The sequence below is a fragment of the Mus caroli genome, unplaced genomic scaffold (genome assembly GCF_978045245.1).
Source record: "Mus caroli unplaced genomic scaffold, Mus_caroli_1 scaffold_8, whole genome shotgun sequence".
Classification (NCBI taxonomy): Eukaryota; Metazoa; Chordata; class Mammalia; order Rodentia; family Muridae; genus Mus; species Mus caroli.
Window position 1 is genome coordinate 141,020,232 of NW_028227263.1, and position 18,748 is coordinate 141,038,979.

General features: G+C 48.4%; 1 protein-coding gene across 3 annotated transcripts; it reads right to left on the reverse strand.

The window, feature by feature from the left end:
• Positions 1–258: 258 nt before the first annotated feature.
• On the reverse strand, positions 259–18,270 carry U2af2 (U2 small nuclear RNA auxiliary factor 2). Of its 3 annotated transcripts, none has more exons than XM_021166459.3 (12): positions 18,071–18,270; positions 13,841–13,976; positions 13,092–13,136; positions 12,699–12,802; positions 11,993–12,144; positions 10,618–10,734; positions 9,676–9,814; positions 5,545–5,624; positions 5,348–5,470; positions 4,950–5,048; positions 4,473–4,721; positions 259–1,010 (listed from the first exon to the last, which is right to left on the reverse strand). In XM_021166459.3, exons 1-12 carry the CDS (start codon positions 18,117–18,119, stop codon positions 876–878), a joined length of 1,428 nt encoding a protein of 475 aa, XP_021022118.1. In that variant the 5' UTR covers positions 18,120–18,270; the 3' UTR covers positions 259–875. The 3 variants fall into 3 exon arrangements, with proteins under 3 accessions (XP_021022118.1, XP_021022119.1, XP_085698524.1); XM_021166460.3 differs by having other exon boundaries at positions 4,962–5,048; positions 18,071–18,268; XM_085842398.1 differs by lacking the exons at positions 12,699–12,802; positions 13,092–13,136; positions 13,841–13,976; positions 18,071–18,270 and adding an exon at positions 11,385–11,444 and having other exon boundaries at positions 11,993–12,035.
• Between the last annotated feature and the right edge of the window lie 478 nt (positions 18,271–18,748).

An 18,748-nucleotide genomic window follows, 5' to 3' on the forward strand; every position in this document is an offset into this window, starting at 1 on the left:
CGCCCGGCAGCCTCCACTTCCGCGACCAAACCCGCCCCGGCACCATTTCCGGCGCACGGGACTGCGCGTCCTTATGCCCTTGCGTCACTTCCGCATCTACGCAGCAGTGGAGACACGTAAAGGTCCAAGCCTTGAAGCCTCCACTTTGGTTACCCCCGAGGGACCCTCAGGCCTGCCTCCTTCCCTGGGTGCCACCCTCCACACCCTCAGCCGAAAGAGATGGGCGGACACACTGGACACAGATGGGGATCCATAAAGTAAAATACAACAAAATGTTTAATGAGCAAATTCGTATTAGCAAATATGAAACTGCCACAGAGAGGGGGAGCGGGACAGAGACCACGGGTTGAGTCAGGAAGACTAAGGAGAAGAACCAACTACTTAAGAAACCAGGGCGGAGAACAGGAAGGACCAGAAGCCAAAGGACGGGAGCTGTGGTCCTGCAGAGGGAGAGGGCGGGGCACTGAGGGCCAGACAACAAAATTCAAAATAGTTTGGCCATAAAATATAAACACGCTATGTTCCTACCATGGGGGAAGAGAGGAGGAAAGGGGTGTAAGGGATAAGAGGCTGTTTGGGAAGGGGCTGTGGAGGTCCTACCCGCCCTGCTGTGCACACAGTCCCCATCCCAGTCCGTTCCCTCTGTGTCTGTGTGGGTGCATGTGTCTGTGTGGGCCTGTGTGCACTTGCCCAGTCCCCTTCCTGCCCTAGCCCCCCACCCCCCACCCCCCTTAATTGCTGCCATTCCAGTTGCTGCCGGCTGTCATTCGGCTGTCACTCCTCTGCCCATCTTCTTCAAGAGGGGGGAAAGGAGGAGGGGACAGGTGGGGGGAAAGTCCCCAGCCAGCCCTGCCCCCACCCTCCCCCAGCCACCTCTACCAGAAGTCCCGACGGTGGTAAGAATCAGGGTCACAGTATTTTGTGACCACCACTCTGTTGGCGAACTTGCGACCGGTTAGACCCTGCATGGCTTTCTGGCAGTCAAACACAGAGGTGAACTCCACAAAGATCTGTAGGAACAAGAGGTAGATCTGTGAACAAGATTGGCTCCTGGCATCTATTCAGCATTCATTTAAGTACAGAATCACCACAGGAAATGAGAGAACACCTCACCACACTGCACCGAGTGCTTCAGTTCAGTATGAGGGTGTTTACCCAAACGTTCTCCAGTACCCAAGAACAAGGCACAGAAGAGAGACATCACAGAAATGAAGAAAACCAGACAGGCCTGAGTCACTCAAGTACACGGGGCAGTGGCCAGAGGCAAGACCCCAGAGGAGAGAAGGGGTCACTTCTGCATCATGCACCCTACAGAGTGCTCCCCAAGTCACAACTGTCATGTTCTCCCCACAGACAGTGGGTAAAGGAAAGCTCAGAAATTAGGACTCAAGCTCAACCTGAATTAAAACAGGTTCATCTATCCATGTTGACAAGCCTGCTTGAACCACTCAATCACCTTAAAGGAAATGATTACAACAAAGGTACCCTAACATGGGAACTGCATGACTACCACCCTACTTTAACAAACCAGTTGACTTCAGAAGAGAGTGAAGAGAATATGAGATAAAACTGATAGAAACTTTATGGGGCCAGCAAAATGGCTCTACAATTCTGACATCCTGCATTCAACCCTGTCAGTTTTGGAAAGGCCTGACTCCTTTCCCAAAAAATTGTCCTGTGCTTGCACAAAAACAAAAATAAATGAGTTAAAAATCTGTTAAAAGGGGCTGGAGAGATAGAGGGCTCAACAGTTAAGAGCACTGACTGCTCTTCCAGCGGTTCTGAGTTCAATTCACAGCAACCACATAGTGGCTCACAACCATCTCTAATGAGCTCTTCAGGCGGGTCTGGGAGTGACAGTATACTCACATACATTAAATAAATAAATATTTTTTTAAAATCTGTTAAAAAGAAACTGCAACCAAATTCAGGATTTGGACCTTACTGAAACAAGACATTTTAGAGATAGTAACATTAAACAAAACTTAGGTAGTCTAGACACCAAGGAATTAAATGAAGACTGTTTTGCTATAATAATAGCATTCTTTAAAAAAAACAAAAAAAAACCAAGGTTATGGGTCTAGCACGCTGGTTCTGGAGACAGAGTACGGCCCAGGGCCCAGGAGATAATAAGCACTGTCTGTTAACACAGAAGTGTAGCACCTACGCTACCCAAAACACTCCATCTACTCCAAAATGTCAATGATTGAGAAATACAGCTAAATTTCTAAGATGAACTCTCAAACAAGCTTTAAGTACTCACTACATAATCCAGGCGTGAGGATACACATCTGCAATTAGCAGGGAGGCTAAGGCAAGATGACTAGCCCAAGAAACAAAACCACCACCCCAAATATTGATAACTTAAAGCTGGATAATATACACTAAACATCAGCACCAATCTCATATACTTTTAGAAGTTTAAGAATAGAACAAAGGTTAATATGGTAGCTAAGTGACACGAGTTCAAAGCTAGCCAAGCTGAGGCAGCATAGTAAAACCCCATCTCAAATGAAAATCAATACACTTTCTCCCCCAACAAAAAGTTAGCCGCTCAAGAGGCCAGTCTGTGCGTTCAGAGATCCTGTATTTACTCAATCCCATTTAAGGCAGGCTTCCATTAAGGTGCCAGCCTGAGTCAGAACAAGAGTGGCATATCAAATATCGGCAAAGAAGCAGTCAAGGGGCTTTTTTAGCCAGATAGTCTTCTTCCTTTTGACTACTGCACCAGACCTCTGCTGCATTCCCAAGATTCATTTGAAACCTGCCCAGCCTCCCCATGTCTGAGTTTCTATCAATCCTCACCCACTTGGGAGTTCCCATCTACCCAGCTAACTGCCTTCCTAGCTGACTCTATTAGGATATCTAAGTAACCTCAGAGGCAGTAGGCCATCTTTAGATGGCTCCACCTCACCTGACACTCAGGTCCTGAGCCTTTCTCCTCCCCATCTCCACAAACTCATCCATTTCTCATTGCCCATTATAGTCACCACATCACTATGGACACAGAGGTATTCTGAATGTCACTGGGCAATTTCACCACTTCAAGTTTTATGGGGCATACAAACTGTACGTTGTCACTAGATAATTATCACCTTGACTAAACAGTTTTATCTCCCAGCACAAGACATACTTTAAAGCAAACCACCATCTTTCTCTTATATTAATACAAGAAACCCCATGGATCACCTGACTCATGACTCGGCACTCTCCATACATTTATCAAAGTAGCTAGCATTACATCAGCTTTTTTCTATCTGTGAAGCTCCACTCCTCTACAAGAAAACCCTAGGCTTCTTCCTCAAGTTCTTAAGGACCTCCATAATTCTCTTGCAAAATTGGCCTCTTCTCTCAAATCCTGCTCATGGTCCTTTCAGCCATAACAAGAGTTCCTAAAAACCAATGGCTGAACATCCTGGCCTCATCTCATTCATACTCCTACAATGCAGCAATTAGCTCTACAGGGGCAAAAGCAAGTCCCCACCCCCAGCCACACACACAGCAATCCTACCTAAGGTCTCTGCTTTCTGTCCATCTCCCTAGGACAGACCTAGGCACCTATCTAAAACCAGAACTTGGGCCTATGGAAGTGGCTCAGTGATAAAGCACTTGCTTAGTTAGCTACAATAAGGCCATGAATTCTATCTTTAGTATCAGAAAGAAAAACAAAGGCATGTAGCCACTCTGATAGCCACCCTTTTCTGCTACTGCCCGACACAGCACCCTAGCAAAGTGTCCCCGCTGTTTGTGGGTAAGAGCTCTATTCACAGCCAAATCTTCTACTGGCAGAATAACACCACCAGCAAACCCTCAGCAGCACCTTCCAAGGTGGACATGCAAAGCTTATCTAAACCTACCACAGTGTAGAGGTGGTAACTCAGTAGCCTCTGAAATCTAGACCACAAACATGTGATGCCTAGCTGTGTGTGGCTTGTCATCTTTGTACCATACTCTAAGAAGAGGTTCAGAAGCCAGTGAAAGAAGAACACAGATGCAGCCTCAAGGCACGTAGATAGTAAGGAAACTGTATGTGGTAACATCTTACCAACAAAAAAAGGCAAAGCTAAGCCGGGCGTGGTGGCGCACGCCTTTAATCCCAGCACTTGGGAGGCAGAGGCAGGCGGATTTCTGAGTTAGAGGCCAGCCTGGTGAGTTCCAGGACAGCCAGGGCTACACAGAGAAACCCTGTCTCGAAACCCCCCCCCCCCAAAAAAGCAAAGCTACTCGCTAAAGGATCCCACATAAGAAGACAAAAACTAAGTTTTGAACTTACATACATAATATATATACACACACACACACATACAGCATCAATATATAGAAACCAATTTCTCCACTATAGGCCCCAAGACCCCAGGAGACCTTGGATCCTCTCAGGGTCCTCTGCGTCACCCTTGTTCAGAACTAGACAGGTACTGAGAGAGACAGGGTGCTAAGGGGTGTGTACACAAAAGATAAAAGGGCACCCTGACCTTTCCACAGCCAGGCACCTCGACGCCGTCCACGGGGCGGGGAATTTCAATGGATTTGACCAGCCCATACTTGCTGCACTCGTCTCGTACGTCCTCTACAATCTCCTCATACTCCTCATCGTCCAGCAGCTCCTCAGGCAGCACCATGTTCATGAGGCACAGGACCTCAGTTGGGTGACCGCCCATCTGCACCTGAGAGCTCATCAGGCCAGGCACTTGAAGGGTCACAGGTGTCTGATTGATGGTACTCTGTGAGGTCAGGGAGAACAGATCTGTCACAAAATGGCTCAAACTAGCCTCCCTCCATTCAAGCCTGTGCCTCTTACACCCAACTAGTGGGGCCATTCCTCTACTTAAACACTTATGAACCCAGTGCCCAAATCCCCTCCCATGAAAACTGGGACAGAACTCAAGAAAACCTACCCATCCAACCCTTCCCACCCCCAGGGTCCCTCTAGCCAATGGAAGATGACGTGCCGGGAGGCTCACCAGCGTGGCATTCTTGGCTCCCACACTCGCCCTCTGGACAAGCAGCTTCTTGTCCCCTAGCTGCATCCCATTCAGCCCCGCAATGGCCTATGGTCAGAGGACAAAGGGTGGAAAGGGTGCAGAAAAGGAACAGGTCAGGAACCAAAGGCCAGCACTTCTCACCAAAGAACCAGGCATTGATGGGGAAAGAATGGAAGGCAAAGGGCTTTTAAGTTTGGAAAGAGGCAAAACCAAGGGAAAAGGAATGAGTCCCCACAAGGCTTTGCTTAAGACTAAACACCCTGCGCCCCACCCCACCCCACCCCTTAGCCCGAGGAAAGCATACCTAAGGTTAGAAATAAGAGTAGGGCTAAGGGCAGATGGAGTGAGCAGCTACTCAGACTCACCTGATCTGTGACGTTGATGTCCACGTACTCACAGAAGGCATAGCCCTTGGAGAGCCCTGTGGCACTATCCTTGACCAAGTTGAAGGCCTTGAGAGGCCCAAAGGATGTCAGCAGCTCTTTTACCTACAAAGGGCCAAAAATTCATCAGGGTTTGGTCAGGCTGACAAGGGTAGCTAGCAAAAGAGCAGAGGATTTACCTGATCATCATTTAGGTAATTGGGCAAACCCCCGATGAACAGCTTGTGGGCAGAATCTGGAACTACAGTGGATACAACTCCTAAAGACAAAAATGTATAAAGACTTCAATTCCAATACAAAGTAATTTCCCAACATCCAGGAAGAAAGCTGTGATGGGTGACACTTGGGAGACTAAGGCAGAAGAATCAGTCTCAAAAAAAAAAAAAAATCTACCATGGATTCACAGGTCCTATCCTACTTAAGATACCAGGTAAAGGTGGGAGGAAGCCACACTAAATCCCCTTATTCTGACAAGTATACAAGCATAGGCCAGCCAACAACTGAACATGAAACATTCCCGAGGAACTGACAACCACCCACCAACATCTCACCCCATTCGGTTGTTCAGTCCTTTGCCCTGTATCCATAAGCCCCTCCAAGGGTGACCTGCATTCTGAGGTAATGTGACAAGGAGCTGAGAGGCTGCTCAGAGTCTCAGAACATGCCTCAGTGTTGACTGCCACTGTAGTGATGACTAATGGTCAACTCTTCGAAGCTGTGTTCAGGATCCATTAAAGCTCTAATATAACTACATGGTGCTATCACCTGAGGGAGTCTGCACCACTTCTCTCTCTACTCAACTCACATAGAAGTGATGGCCAGATGTTTCTTAATTAGCACACCCCACAAGCTTCACCAATATTAGCATTTAATTCTTAGAGTGAGTATCAGACCCCTGCATCAGTCTGGCTACTCTGTAGCCTCCCCCTTTTCAGCTCTCCCCCATGCTAAGTGCAGTGGTCCATCCTAATGTACAAAAGCATCAAGATAATAAATGGACACACCCCAGAACCTGAGTCACTGTGCCCCATCCATCTTCTAGGCTGTCGTCTGCCCCACTACAACTCTTTAGCCCCAAAGAACTACAAGCATCAATTCAGCTATTTCTATCAGAAGTGCACCCCAGCCGGGCAGTGGTGGCGCATGCCTTTAATCCCAGCACTTGGGAGGCAGAGGCAGGCGGATTTCTGAGTTCAAGGCCAGCCTGGTCTACAAAGTGAGTGCCAGGACAGCCAGGGCTACACAGAGAAACCCTGTCTTGAAAAAACAAAAAAAAAAAAAAACAAACAAACAAAAAAAAGAAGTGCACCCCAGTAGTTAAGTCATCTAGACTGTGCAACAGACCTAAGTTACAGTGCAACTATGACACACAGAAGCATTGACAGCCAGGCTATGTCCAGTACTGCCATAAGCCAGAGGACAACCACTTTAAAAATCTATCTGGGGCTGAAGAGCTGGCTCAGCACTTAACAGTACTTGCTGCTCTTCCAGGGGGCCCAGGTTCAGTTTCCCAGCACCCACAGGAGGACTCACAACCACTCCTAACTCCAGCTCCAGGGAATTCGACACTCTCCTCTGATGTCCTTAGACACCAGGCATCCAAACAGTATATACTTATATGCAGGCAAAAGACTCATACCTTAGGTACAATAGCCCTAGCTTAAAGCAAAAGAAGTAAAGTTCTAAGAGTAGGAAAAGGGTGACTTCAACAGAGCTTTTTCTAAAGCAGCTCAGCAGGCTTGACTCTGCACCAGTCTCTGACAAGTAAGCAGCAAGGCAGCAGCTGGACCACAAGCCCAATCTGGTAATCACTGTGACTTATCACTTCTCTCTCAGAGGGACAACAAGGTAGGACCCAAGCCAGTTGTCCTGACTTCAATTCTTTGCTGTCTACACCTAGAGAAAAAGGGAGACCACCACACCACAAACAGGAGACATACTGAAGCATTCTGCTACACTTAATCCAGGGATACGAGGTGCTAACACTGGTGACTAAGAAGAACAACTTCACTTCAGCTTCCACTACAGGTGATGTCAGTGTAAGTTATCAGTCCATACTCTCTCCCCAGAGAGAACGTCAGCCTTCCAATTTACAAATCTTTTAACTCTATCATCACTACTTATTGAATTTCATCAAATGCTTTTCCTCTCTAGTTTATTTAGTGACCTTTGTTTTCCTCCTCTGGAAGTGGAAGTTGAAAAAACAAGACAGAGGACCTAAAGGCAGAATTCCACTTGTTGCTGCCTCCTCCAAAGTGTTAATTTTGTGCAGAAGCACAGGCAGAGCTGGAGAGCCAGGTCTTCAGACAGGCACATCCCAAAGAGACACAACACAGGACTGATCTTCCTATTGTTTAATCCCAGCAATGTAGAGACTCCCTGTGAAAGAGGCCTGTCACTTAACAGCATGGCCCAAAGCAACTATGCCTGTTATCTACATGTTCTCAGTAGAAAGTTTAACATGAAAGAATACAGAGAAAAGCTGAGCTAGGACTCCTTCTAGGCCAACCTGTGCAGCCCAGAAAACCTATGAATTTCGTGATCATGAACAATTATTATTCATCACTCCTGGCTTTCCTCCTCTGTAAAGTGACAATTCCACCCACTACAAAGGACATGTGATGTGGCACATGCTTGTGATCTCAATACTGGGGGCAGAAAATCAAGTTGAGAGGCCAGTCTAAGATACAGTTATAACATGTGTCAAAAAACTACAGCTAGGCCTGCTGGTACAAGCTTATAATCCAACTATGCAGGAAGATCCAAAGTTCAAGGCCTCCCTGGGAAACACAGAGAAACCCTGCCTCAAACTACTAGTAAAAAGATTGAGAGTATCACCATGTGGCAAGCCATCTGCTTAGCATGTGCAAGGCTCTAAGTTCAATTCCTAATACCACAATGATACTAGTAATACAAGTAAGTAATATAAAAGGAATGACACTGTGCCAAAATTTATCTGTAAAAACAAGCAGTGGGCCACAACTGACTTCCAAGTCACAATTAGCTGAGTGAAGGCTAAAAGAAGATTCAGGAACAGGCAATACCTGGTATGCCACACTGTCAGTAAAACCAGCAGGTGGCTGTCTATTCAAGGAATTAAAGAGCAATCCAAACAATGAATTTAGTGCCAAGAGATACAAAAAAGATGTTCTATCTACAGCTTCACCTGAAAGTCAGTAAGCAAGGAGGACCTAGTGGCACAGGTCTATAATACCAACTACCCAGGCAGCTGGGGGAAGGAGGCCCCCAAGTTACAGGCCTGTCTAGGCAAACTTAGTGAGACCCTACCTCAAAATGAGAACTTAAAAAGGGGCTTGGGATTCAGGTTAGACATTCAGTGCTTTCCTGACAAGGACTGGAGTTCAATCCCCAGTACCACTGTGAATCTTCTCTAAGCAATACTTTCAAGAGCATGTTAGCTTTAGACTCAAGTATGTGACCAGAACTTGCAATAAGAAAGCATTTGGTAGCAGACCCTAACCCCAAGTCCTACACTACCAGAAATGTGCTCCTTCCTCTACAGTGAAGGGGTGACTTGACCTGGTTCCAGTGGGCACCCTCTGATGCTGAGCCCACATTCATTCCAATCAGCCTCAGACCTGGGCCTCACTAACTTAGCTGGACTCCAGCACCAGTGCTTCCTGAAGCTCAGTAGGGGATCATACAGCCTACATATCCCAACCCATGTCCCACCTCACCTGCCAAAGGAAAGGTCAGCAAACTACAGCTTACAGGATGACATACCTTTAAACACTGAAAGATTAGTGCAGAATTTGGTGGGGGGGATCACAAAAAATCCAAATTTCTAATGACCCTGTCTGTAGTTTAAACACTAAAGATCTATCGTGACCTACCAATCAGAGATTATACTATATACAATTATAGGAAACAGTAAAGAACACATGCCAAAGACATGGAATCAGTGAACACTAACATGCTAGGGCCACACACCAGAACCATGCAAAGATGTGTTGATATGTACTGACAAATACATAACATACACAACACATCAAGCCCTAAAATCCCAGGGCTAAGGGGACAAGGTAAGAACAATGCCCAGACTGCAAGTCCCACACTTTCCAGAACACCTCTGATCTGGACCTGGCTCTGACATTTACAAGCTAAGCTAAACTTCAAGTTCGCAGATCACAGCTCACCACCTCAAAGGCCCAGGACACCTGCCAAGCTAGAAGAACATCCCATCCACAGCGCGCACACACTAGCTCCAAAGCTAGCTGGACTAATTACAGGAACCTGGGTTGAGGAAACAGTGACTCCCCATACCACCCATCCAACAAATTCCCACTCACCAGGCACATAAACAGAGGGATTCTCTGACATGCCAGGCAGTGGCTGATAGTCATGAGGCCTTCGAATCTTCAATGACTGGCCCTGGAAGATGATGCCATCAAAGGCCATGGCCTGGGTTGTCTCATCCACTGACCGGAACTGAAGGAAGAGAAACAACAGAACTAAGGGGTAGGTTGGGACTAGACCAGCCCCCAAGACTCTTAACTCTCCTCCCACTTATATAAACAAAGATAGTACCAAATCCATAATGAACAATGGGAACAAGCACTACCAGATTGCTTCTAGAAGCTCACACTCTAGAAAGCAAGTATCCTCGCACCCAACAGATAACAAGCACACCATCATAAACTCTGACAATGTTGGAAAGGACCAACTGCTGAGAAGCCAGCATAGTAAAGTTAGGTCAACCAAGTTACGTGGCAATGACAGCCCAGGCTTTCTGATGAAGTGACATTAGTCTCCAACAGTACAAATCAAAGTGGACTCTGATGGGCAAGTGCAGACTGAAGAGGGAACACTCAAAAACCTCTTCAGCAGCCTTGATCATGCCAACACCCCCCACTGTTTTTTATGAGTATGACCCGAGTTGAGCTAGGTCTTTACAGACAGTTGGAAAGTAAGTAACTGCCCAAACGTAACATAAACATGTAGAGTAAACTGCCTCAGCCTAGGCCCCAAATAGGTAGAAACATATTGAGCCCTCTGGAAGATCAATGTAGCCTGAGCAGAGTGGACTGGGCCAGAATAGTCTCAAAAACCAACAAAGCAGGAAGAAGCCACAAAGACCTCCCAGTGAGGTAGAACATAGGAAGGCATAAGGTAGGACGGGACTACAGAACTACTCCAGCAGCCAAATGGAAAATGAGCTGCAAAGAAAGCAGTCAGAGTAGGCAGCACAGACCATCCCTACTATCCCTTACCCTTATCACTGGAAAACTCACCTCCAAAAAGGCAAAATTCTTGTCTTGATTTATCTGCACAGCCAAGACTGGGTTGCCAGGGGCCTGAGTCAACCCCCCTAAGCGCATCTGGGCATTGAAGAAGTCCATCATAGCCTCCTGCAGAGGGAATAGGAGACAGGGAAGGGCGGGGAGGGAGGTGGAGAGAGGAGGGGGAAGGGTGAGAGAGGGAGACACAGAGGGGTTTGGGGGTAAGGGGAGAGGAATGGGGGAAGGGAGAACGGGGAGGGAAAGGGACAGTGGAATATGGGTCAGGGGTGTAGAGGTCAATAGTAGGAAAAAATGCAGGAGGAAAATGAGAAAACAGAGAAGAAGCAATACCAAAGGACAGGAGACAGGGAGCAAATGGGCCAGACAGGAGGACAGGCATGAGGAATGAGCCATGGAGCCCAAAAAGTTAGGAAAAGTTATTCAAGAAAAGATGAAAGGATATGACAGCAAGAGGAAAAAAACAAAAAACAAAAACATGATGACACAAGGAAGAAACGCCCAGTGCAAACAAGGCAGGAAAGGGTAGGAGAGCAACAGGCAGGAAGAGAAAGACAAGCAAAGGGATAGGAAGGGTGCCCAGAGAGGCAGAACAAGTAGAGTACAGGGGCAGGGAGGGATGGAGGAGCAAGGGAAGAAGGGGTAGGGCGGGAGGGGAGGAGAAAAGAGTGATGTGGAGGGATCTGGCCCTGGAGTCCGGGGGCTGGTTTATCAAATGTAGCAAAGTGCAGGTTGAGAAAGTCAGAATGGACCTTACTTGCCTTCAACGATGGTAGCAAACTTTTTGTTGCTACGAGGGATCTCAGCCCCACAATATTTCACTTTAAAGAGAAATGGAAACAACTCTTTGATCTCGGGATTCTCAGGGGATGCCACGGGAAGGGGTGGGGGAGAGGGATGGGGGAGAGGAGCGGTGGGGAAGGTGGGGGAGGTCAGGACTACCAAAAACAAAAGAACAGCGACCATGGGAGGGATGTGGGGAAAAGGATATGGATAGACGGCAGAAAAGGAGAGCATGTCAGAAAACTGTAGGGACGTGCGTCTGTTTGTACGTGTGTTGAGTCTCCCTCTCTGTCTCTCTCCAACACGTAGGTACAATATGTAGGTGGGTACGTTATGTGTGTGTTTGATCCCTGGGTTGCTGGAGGAGGTTGGGGAAAGGGAGACGGGAGAGGGGAAGAGGAGGGAGGGAGGGGCCACCCCCAGCCCGGCCCCTGGCTGGCTCAACTCCATCCGTCCGTCTGGGAGGGGGCCGGGGGGTCTTGCAGGAACAGAGTCTGACGCGTGCAGGTTGGGGAAAGGGAATGGAGGGTGGGGAGGCACAGGGTAGGGAAACAGGGAGAGGGCAGGGGCAGGAGGAGGGCAGTACCTCAGTAATGCCAAAAGGGATGTTGCCCACGTAGAGACGTCTGGCCTGTCTGGTCATCTGGCTCCCAACCACAGGCACTGGCGTTGGGGTCACAGCCAGACCATCAGGAGTCATGGTCGGGAGAAGGGCAGTGGCTGGAATCTGACCCGCAGCTTCAAGAGAGGTATAGAGTAAAAACCATCAGCAACCCTAAAACCAGGACCACTCAGTGTACACTGACCCTACCCACCCACCCTCCAGATGATGACTTCAGGAAGCTCTTCAATCACCCAAGTCAACTCAGCAGTGGGGCCCCATCCAATACCCACTACTAAGAAGTCTGACTTCCGCCGGGCGTGGTGACGCACGCCTTTAATCCCAGCACTCGGGAGGCAGAGGCAGGCGGATTTCTGAGTTCGAGGCCAGCCTGGTCTACAAAGTGAGTTCCAGGACAGCCAGGGCTATACAGAGAAACCCTGTCTCAAAAAAAAAAAAAAAAGAAGTCTGACTTCCTAAGCGGCCCACTGTGGAAGACATTCCCTCCTGCAGCAGCGCTTCCCATGGTAGGTACCAGAAGCCTTTGAGTATGATCCTTCAGTTTCACCAAACACGTTCACACACACTTTAACTCCTAACACACACACACACACACACACACACACACACACACACACAGAGACACACGCAATTTTAACCCCTCAACAGTCTATGGGAGGGAGAGGCCTACCTTGCATGGCCTTGTACTGCATTGGGGTGATGTGCTCAAAGCCAGGCGGCGGCACGTCCCAGTATTTACGCACCTTCTTCTTCTTCTCATGGCGGGGAGAACGACTGGGGAAGGGGGGAGGGGGAAAGTGGGGCAGGGCAACCTCAGTCTAACCAACACTGGGCCTCCAAGTCCCATAAGGGAATACCTCCCAGCCCACCACACCCTCCCACACATAAGCTCCACTCTCTCCAGGAGGGAGAGCTGGGCCTGGGCCTGAGGAGGGACACTGGCAGATGAGCCTCTTCCCCAGTGGTCGGGCCAGGGTGGGGATGCAAGGCAGGCAAATTGCACAGGTGAGGAAGGAGATAAGGGAGTGGACATGGGGCAGAAGGGGCAGGAAGAGAAGCTCACATCAATCCACCGTGCTCCTCTTTAGCGCCTCTGGTCAAAGGTTTGCTGAGGGGTGGGAGGGAAAGGGAAAGGTATGGGGAGGAGTGACTGGGGACCTTTGTCTTCCCCACACAACACACCATGCCCAAGGTCACTGAACCCCAAGACCAAGGCAGGACCGAGGAGCATGCAGGCCCCCTCAGCCCTGCCAAGCCCCCCAACCCTACCATTCCCAGGAAAGAGGAAGTAATAAGCAGGAAGAGACTATGCCACTCTATGGAGGAACTGAGATAAGGAAGGAGGCTCTTCATATATCCCACACCTCCTTACCTAGAAGGAACAGACAGAATGAGGGAACCCAGGAATGGAAGATAACTTTAAATAACTAAACCAATAGCCCTGAGCTGGAAAATTAAGGCTCAGGCTTCAGATACAGCCTGCCCTACTCCTAGAACACATAGGAAGGAGAAGAAACAGGGCTCCAAAACAGCCCCAAACAGAATGAGAGAACAAAAAATTAACTGGGCCCTTAAAGACAGGGACAGCCTTGCCCTTAAGAGAGAGGAAAAGGGAAAAAAAAAAAAAAAAGTCCCTGTTCCCAGGAACTACTGCCCCCAGCAGACCTTTGGCACTGCCAGAGAAACTGAAAGAAACCCCATAAACAGGGAAAACTGAGTTCAAGAAAGACCAAGCAGTACCAACACAGAGAGCAGTCAGACAGACCCAGTCTCTGACAGGTGGCCCAGCCAGAGGCTCCAGAGCTCTAGTACCTTCGTCGTCTCCTATCCCGAGAGGCACTGCGCTGGTCCCGGTTGCGCCGATCTCGGCTCCTGCTCCTGCGCTTTCGATCTCGGCTTCGAGAGCGACTGTGACTACGCTTCCTGTGCCGATTCTCCTTGTCCCGTTCTGGACAAGTGTGAGAAGAGATGGAATGAGTGAAGAGAAAGTGCAGGCCCAGCCCACCCTGCGTGCTGGTGGCTATACCAAGACCCAGGGAGGCCTCCCCCCCAAAGGGAAGGGATTTTAACAGAAGGAGACAACAGGCCTCCTGGGTCCACACGAGTCTCCAAGGACTCTGAGGAACCAAAGGGTCAGGGCCTGGAAATGCCCCCGGGGTGTAAGATACCTGAAGATGCTCAAGAGGAGCTGAGGAGCCAGAGAAGACAGAGGAAGCTGGCTCCTGGTCCCCCTCGAGGGCTGAGGGGCCTGACCCCAGGGTCGTCCCTGAGAGGGGCAGGGCTAGAGGCTGGGGAATCAAGAGACCCGATGATGTTTTCCTGAAGAAACCCACCAAACCCTCAGGAAAAACCTCTGCAACCAGCTGGTACCCACAAGCCCCACCATCAGACCCAAGGGTCAGGTGCCAGGCAGATCTAGTAACCTTAAGAAGTGAGGAAACTCAACTCCATCCCTTCCCAACCAGGTGAATAATGCAAGAGTAAACACCCTCTGAAAGGGAGGGGCTTCTTTCTAAATGTACAGAAAGTAAGGAAAAGATACCTCCCAAATATTTCAACTAATGGTCCAGAACAGCCTCATCCACCAGCCCCTCGCTACCTCACTCCCTCAAAGCCAAAAGCAGGGTGGGCTAGAATAAGGACCTGTGTCTTCACCATCATCTACTGTTTCCTTTGCTTCTTTGCCTTAGAGGCCATGGCTACTAATAACAGAGCACAGCCTTGCAAGAAAAACTATAAAGCCTCAGAGGGCAAAGACAGGCAGGTGGATCTGAGAGTTCAGGGCCAACCTGGTCTACATAGCAAGTTCCATACCAGCTAGAGGTACATTAGTTGGGCTCCAACTTAAACCAAAACACAACAATATAACTCCTATTCTGCAGACTACCCACTTCAGGTAGAAGCTAAACCAGGACCGCCTTAATACGTTTCCTTAATTCCGAAGTACCACCGATCTCTCAACCATCAACCCACGCACCCATACAGATGAACACAGCCAGGAGTGATGAGGCATGTGGCAGGCTGACACAGGAAAAGAAAAGAGTTGGCTAGTGAGTTAAATAAGATCCTATCTCAAAAACAAACACACTCAAAAACTGAAACAGGTGTATCCTAAAAGTATTGACTTCTAAGACTGGCAGTAGAAAAAAAGCAATGAGAAAAATTTCAAAGTAGATTTTAAACTCACCTCACATTTATATTATGTATTTTTCTGTTGCAGTAAGTAGGAAAGTTTGAAATCTTTAACTCCTTTACTAATACTAAAAAAGCAAAAAAAAAAAACAGGCATGGTGGCGCACGCCTTTAGTCCCAGCACTTGGGAGGCAGAGGCAGGCAGATTTCTTGAGTTTGAGGCCAGCCTGGTCTACAGAGTGAGTTCCAGGACAGCCAGGGCTACACAGAGAAACCCTGACTCGAAAAACCAAAAAAAAAAAACCAAAAAAAAAAAAAAAAAAAAAAAAAAGGAAACAGTGAAGCCCAGACTGAAATTATAATGCCACTAAGTTAGGTACCAGGCTGTATTCTGGAATGAATACCAAGCAAAAAACATTCAGTACAGAGTCTGGGTCAACTACTAACAGCAAAGAATTTGCATGCATACATGCAAAGAATAAAATAAAACAATCAAGAGCTAGACAGAGGCAAGAACTGTGGAATATTGAGACAAGCACAGAACCAGGCAGCTCTGGCTCCACACCACCAAGAGGGACCACTTACAAGTCCCAAATGTCTGCCCTGCTCAAAAACAAAGAACCCCAGAGATGAAGTGACAATACCAAGGGCCTAGGACACAAACTCCCAGTAGACTTAAGGAACTGAGAAGGGGGCTAAAGTTGAGAGAGTGAGGCTGGGTCAGAGACAAATACCCATAGGCAGGCAAGGTGACAAAGTGGTCAAGCTTTCTTCCAGCAATACAAGAACCTTCTCCCACATCCTGATGCTGGACAATTAAGAAAAGGAAACTTCACTTGCTCAAAATGCAATAATGTAGTTGTCTTATGTACACAACTCCAACAACTGACCCTTCTAGGCCAGGTCTCAGGCCCTGTTGCCAACATCAGCAGGGAGGGACACTCTAGAGCTACAAGGAACTGGCTTTGTAGTCAGAGATCTACACAAAAGCAGGAACTTAGCTTTAACATCCATTTTTCCCTTCCTTGAATGAAAGTCACATCTATACTACCCAGGTCTCATGAGGGAGTAAAATTTGACATCCGCTTTACCAACCCTTCTACAACACCACCAGTCTATTTGAGCCAAAATCCACCTATCTTCACAATACCAATTATAGCTAGTTAGGCATTTAGCATAACCCAAGCCACATGCTATATATACACACTGCTCCATTTAAACTCAGCTCCAGCTTTCCAAGTAATGCTTGGAGCATTTTCTCTTAAGAGAAAATAAAAATAAAACCTAAATGAGCCTCAGTTTCCTGCTCAATAAACAAGAAACGATTTTGTCCTCAGAAGACTGTTACAAGTAATTCACTTAGAACTGTTTAGAGCCTGGTGGTGGTGGCTCACACCTCAAGCAGAAGGCAAGAGGATCTCTGTGAGTTCAAGAACAGCTGGGGCTACGCAGAAACCTGAAACCTTCTCAGAAAAAACGGATAGATTTTAAGAGTTTAACAAATTTCCTTGCCTTGACACATGGTAAGGCCTGAGTTTAATTACAACTATAGTCAGTATGTACCACTAATTTCAAAAACCCAGTAAACAAAGCATCGATGATCAGCATACAGGTAACAGATTAGACTGTCAGATAGAGTAATGAAGGTATTTGAACTCAGGTATGTTCAATCCCTAAGCCCTATACTCTTAAGCAATACACTACTCAAAGCAGTAAAGCTCACCAAGGACACTCAGAATAATTACTTTTCCACGTGTACTGTTTTAGCTACTCTCTCAATTCCAGCTTCATTTCAAAGAATTCTCAAGGTCTCATCCAGTGCCCTAACACAAGACAGCTTAAGTCTCAACCCTCAAGAAATTTAAACTCTTCTGTCTCAAAAAAGAGGTTGTAGAGAGATGTCTTATAAATCAACTTTTTCCTCGGTATCCCTAAATCTACCAGCACCAACATAGCCCGCTTGCCTTTCTGATCCAAATTCATAGTACAAGATCTTACCTTAGGAGCACCTGCCTCCACTAACCTGTTAATGGGCCAGCTCCCTCTTCCCAATTCTGTTGGATATTTTACAATCCCTATAGTGTAAATGGCTTTAGGTACCCGAGTTTGGAATGATACAGGACCTGGGCTTTGCCTAAAACCGATAGGTTTAGGGATTGTTAGGGATATGGAAAACAAATATTGTCTGCCGCCAAAAAAAAAAAAAAAAAGCCAAGGCATATATGATTTATGCTCAACAGGAGCACAAAGAACGCAGACTTCCCTCTTTGGCGGGCAAACAAGTGTAGGACACATTTTTATCTAAGACACCGCAAAGCCGGAGACGGAGACAGAAACATCGAGGCAGGAGAGTTCTGGAGAAATCAAAAAAATATGAACAGGCTCGAAACCTACAAGCAGCGGGAGATTGCACTGCCAGTCCACGTGAAGGAAAAGGAAGGGGGGGGGGGAATTCACCACCGCCATTTTGGAAACAAAGGGGGCGTGGAGAAAAGAAAAGTACGCACGACCGGAAGCGGAAGTGCCAAGGCAGCAAAAGAAAATGACAGAATTTAGAGACCAAAATTCATCTTTCTCAAGTAAAAGACAAAAACTTAAAACAACAACAACAAAAAGCTTCGCATTACGGAATCTGGCGCGCTCTCAACGCGTCTACTTAACAAAACGCGCCGCCTCCGCCGAGACCACGTGGGCGCGGGCTATTGCGGCGCGCACGCGCCCTGAGCCTCGCCGGCCACCCCTTCCCTCAGCGCCCAGAGGTCACGTGAGCTCGGCGCGCGCGGCTCGGACGCGCGGGGGGGGGGGCCGTGGGGGGGGTAGCGTGCGGCCCTAGGGAAGCGAACAAGAGAGGGAAATGGCGGGGGGCACAAGGCGAAGCAAGAAGCCACCCCACAACCCCGGGGCCCTCACCTTGTTTATTCTCGTTGAGCTGCCGCTCGAACTCGTCGAAGTCCGACATGCTTAGGCGGCCGCGTAGGGCCCTGTGCAGCTCTCGCCTCGCCTTGCCGCCCGCCCGCTCCGGCTACTTCCGCCGCTGGCTTCGGCTACTTCCGGCCCCCGCCGGCACTCCGTCGCCTACCTAATCAAGCCCCAAGCCCCGCCCCGCCCAGGCTCCACCCCCTCGTCCCGCCCGACCCGCCCCCCCCTGGAACTTCCCCGAGCTCGGTTCCGAAGCCTGTCGGCTGTTCTCGGACGGAGCAGTCGGAAGGCGGCCGTCGCCGTCAAAATCACCCGAAGCGAGGACTGTGCCGGCTGCCCGAGTTTCGGTAACTTTTCGGAAACTAGCGTTTCAACGTTCGGAGGATTCCGCGAGTCTTCGCGTTCCCCTACACCAGCCCCCTCTAAAGATACGGATTTTCCTACAACTCAAACCGTCTCAGTCTCTGGCCTCCTCTGGAAATCCGTCCCACCCCTCGCCGACCCTGTCCAAGCGGTCAGTCACTTCCAACAATCCTAACCGTCCGGGCCTTCGACTCTTTCCGAAGGTTTCCAGCGCTCGCTCACCGCCCCTCTAGAGATTAAGCCCGATTCTAGTCTTCGGCTCTTTCCGGAGGCTCCACAGGGTCACTCCGCCCCTTCCGGAGAATA

What these genes read in the sequence shown, in the direction of transcription:
- U2af2 (XM_021166459.3), bottom strand. Translation starts at nt 18,119, where the DNA reads ATGTCGGACTTCGACGAGTTCGAGCGGCAGCTCAACGAGAATAAACAA. An exon ending in GCAGTACAAGGCCATGCAAG is followed by an intron (nt 12,145 to 12,698) that starts GTAGGCCTCTCC and finishes CCTCTCTTGAAG; the next exon opens with CTGCGGGTCAGATTCCAGCC. An exon ending in CCACGCTGGTGAGCCTCCCG is followed by an intron (nt 4,722 to 4,949) that starts GCACGTCATCTT and finishes CTGACCTCACAG; the next exon opens with AGTACCATCAATCAGACACC.